The 3,634-nt window shown below is 51.2% G+C and overlaps 1 protein-coding gene across 1 annotated transcript in view; it reads left to right on the top strand.

Annotated features, from left to right (window-relative positions):
• Nucleotides 1-3,634, top strand: part of LOC144609297 (polyamine-transporting ATPase 13A3-like) — an 85,004-nt gene that overhangs the window by 48,675 nt on the left and 32,695 nt on the right. The window contains exon 10 of the mRNA XM_078427728.1: nt 254-315. Within this exon, the coding sequence (XP_078283854.1) occupies nt 254-315 (62 nt within the window). The remainder of the gene's footprint in view (nt 1-253; nt 316-3,634) is intronic.

The raw sequence follows: 3,634 nt of genomic DNA, 5'->3' as shown, positions 1-3,634 counted from the left end.
GCCATTCAATGTGATCACGGCTGATCATTCTCAATCAGTACCCCGTTCCTGCCCTCTCCCCATACCCCCTGACTCCGCTACCCTTAAGAGCTCTATCCAGCTCTCTCTTGAATGCATTCAGAGAATTGGCCTCCACTGCCTTCTGAGGCAGAGAATTCCACAGAGAGTCCTGCCTTCTCCCCCTCAGCCCGTGCCGACCACCGCCCCTGCGTCACCCCTCTCACGCTAACACTGTTCTCCTCTTGTCCTTCAGACGGGAACGTTGACGGAGGACGGTCTGGATGCCTCGGGCTTCCTGCGAGTCCAGGAGGGCAGGTGAGGTCTTTTGGGCAATGGTGGGGTGCCAGCTAGTGGTGGTCAGGGCGACACGGTGGCGCAGCGGTAGAGCTGCTGCTCACAGCGCCGGAGACCCGGGTTCGATCCCGACCATGGGCGCCGTCTGTACGGAGTTTGTACGCTCTCCCCCGTGACCTGCGTGGGTTTTCCCCGAGATCTTCGCTTTCCTCCCACACTCTAAAGACGTGCAGGTTTTTTAAGCTAATTGGTGAAGTGTGCGCATGTGCGGGACTCTCGGGCGGGCGAGGCCTGCGGAATCAGCGATCATTTCCAGACGCTTTGAAGATATGTATTACGGAAATGAGTTGCTTAAAGCTTAAATAAATTGGAATTTTCATTTGCCTCACAACAGTTGGCGTCTATGAATTGTACCTAGTGTGCGTAGGATAGCGCTAGTGTACGGGGGGGTTGCTGGTTGGCGCGGACTTGGTGGGCAAAAGGGCCCCATTTCCGCTCTGTACCTCGAAAGCTGGCCCAGCGATCACCCCGTACACTAGCACTGTCCCACACGCACTAGGGATCGTTTATAATCTTTAACGAAGCCAATTAACCTACAAACCCGTATGTCTGTGGAGTGTGGGAGGAAACCGGAACACCTGGGGGGGGGAAACCCACGCAGGTCACAGGAAGAACGTACAAACTCCGTACAGACAGCACAGGTAGTCAGGATCGAACACGGTTCTCTGGCGCTGTGAGGCAGCAACTCTACCTCTCTCTGCACTTATGTCTCCACTGTGGAGATTAATTTGATCACCAACTGCACTCTCGTCCGATGTGGTGGGATCAGGGTTAGGGTTAATGCAATCGTGTGTTGTCTTTCTGCTTCTTCTCTCATGCCTATCGTCTACGTTTCAAATGTTGGGCCGGTCTCTTGAACAGTGGGCAGCCTTCTCGTTTGCCACCGCTAGACAATAGACAATAGACAATAGGTGCAGGAGGAGGCCATTCAGCCCTTTGAGCCAGCACCGCCATTCAATGCGATCATGGCTGATCACTCTCAATCAGTACCCCGTTCCTGCCTTCTCCCCATACCCCCTCACTCCGCTATCCTTAAGAGCTCTCTCCAGCTCTCTCTTGAAAGCATCCAACGAACTGGCCTCCACTGCCTTCTGAGGCAGAGAATTTCACACCTTCACCACTCTCTGACTGAAAAAGTTCTTCCTCATCTCCGTTCTAAATGGCCTACCCCTTATTCTTAAACTGTGACCCCTTGTTCTGGACTCCCCCAACATTGGGAACATGTTTCCTGCCTCTAATGTGTCCAATCCCCTAATTATCTTATACGTTTCAATAAGATCCCCCCTCATCCTTCTAAATTCCAGTGTATACAAGCCCAATCGCTCCAGCCTTTCAACATACGACAGTCCCGCCATTCCAGGAATTAACCTAGTGAACCTACGCTGCACGCCCTCCATAGCAAGAATATCATATCATATCATATCATATCATATATATACAGCCGGAAACAGGCCTTTTCGGCCCACCAAGTCCGTGCCGCCCAACGATCCCCGTACATTAACACTATCCTACACCCACTAGGGACAATTTTTACATTTACCCAGCCAATTAACCTACATACCTGTACGTCTTTGGAGTGTGGGAGGAAACCGAAGATCTTGGAGAAAACCCACGCAGGTCACGGGGAGAACGTACAAACTCCTTACAGTGCAGCACCCGTAGTCAGGATCGAACCTGAGTCTCCGGCGCTGCATTCGCTGTAAAGCAGCAACTCTACCGCTGCGCTACCGTGCCGCCCTTCCAGGCAGCATCGTTCACCAAGAAGTGGGCATCTTAATAGGTGTGGCAATGGATTGTACAGATGTTCCACACTCGCATTCTGTGTCTGCCGCATCTGCATAGCCCCACTTGCTCATAGTGGTCTTGCGTCGGCCCATCCCCGTACGAAGCCTATTGAGGGACTGCCGGGTCCTCCAGGTGGCAGGTAGTTCCTTGGTTGGGGTTGGCAGCTTTGCGTGGTGGTGGTTTTCACTGCGTTTCTTTTTCCCCACAAGCCTGCTGACTGGATAGTGCGTGACAAAAGCTTTTCACTGTACCATAGAAACATAGAAAATAGGTGCAGGAGTAGGCCATTCGGCCCTTCGAGCCTGTACGCACCGCCATTCAATATGATCATGGCTGATCATCCAACTCAGTAACCCGTACCTGCCTTCTCTCCATACCCCCTGATCCCTTTAGCCACAAGGGCCACATCTAACTCCCTCTTAAATATAGCCAATGAACTGGCCTCAACTACCTTCTGTGGCAGAGAATTCCACAGATTCACCACTCTCTGTGTGAAAAAAAACTTTCTCATCTCGGTCCTAAAAGACTTCCTTCCCCCTTATCCTTAAACTGTGACCCCTTGTTCTGGACTTCCCCAACATCGGGAACAATCTTCCCGCATCTAGCCTGTCCAACACCTTAAGAATTTTGTAAGTTTCTATAAGATCCCCCCTCAATCTTCTAAATTCCAGCGAGTACAAGCCGAGTCGATCCAGTCTTTCTTCATATGAAAGTCCTGCCTCTGTCCACGTGACAATAAACTAAACTGAGACGGGAGCATGCCGTCAGTGTCTTCCCAAGGCACTTCCTCCATGCTTCTTTAGTTTAGTTTAGAGATACGGCGCGGAAACAGGCCCTTCGGCCCACCGGGTCCGCGCCCACCAGCGATCCCCGCACACTAACACCATGCTACACGGCACGGTAGCGCAGCGGTAGAGTTGCTGCTTTACAGCGAATGCAGCGCCGGAGACTCAGGTTCGATCCTGACTACGGGTGCTGCACTGTAAGGAGTTTGTACGTTCTCCCCGTGACCTGCGTGGGTTTTCTCCGAGATCTTCGGTTTCCTCCCACACTCCAAAGACGTACAGGTATGTAGGTTAATTGGCTGGGTAAATGTAAAAATTGTCCCTAGTGGGTGTAGGATAGTGTTAATGTACGGGGATCGCTGGGCGGCGCGGACTTGGTGGGCCGAAGGGCCTGTTTCCGCGCTGTATATATATGATATGATATGATAAAACACCCACTTAGGACAATTTTTACAATCGCCAAGCCAGTTTATCTACAAACCCGCACGTCTTTGGAGTGTGGGAGGAAACCGAAGATCTCGGAGAAAACCCCACGTAGGTCACGGGGAGAACGTGCAGGATTCAGGATATCTTTGTTATCCAAAATACAAGTTTTTTGGACGAAATGTAGTCACCCACAGTCCAACAGTAAGAGCAATAAAATAAGCAAATTACACAACCCCAACCAACACAAAAAAAAAAGAAACATCCATCACAGTGAGTCTCCTCCA

The sequence above is a fragment of the Rhinoraja longicauda genome, chromosome 34 (genome assembly GCF_053455715.1).
Source record: "Rhinoraja longicauda isolate Sanriku21f chromosome 34, sRhiLon1.1, whole genome shotgun sequence".
NCBI classification, from domain to species: Eukaryota; Metazoa; Chordata; class Chondrichthyes; order Rajiformes; family Arhynchobatidae; genus Rhinoraja; species Rhinoraja longicauda.
This window is presented reverse-complemented; position numbering and strand designations above follow the sequence as displayed.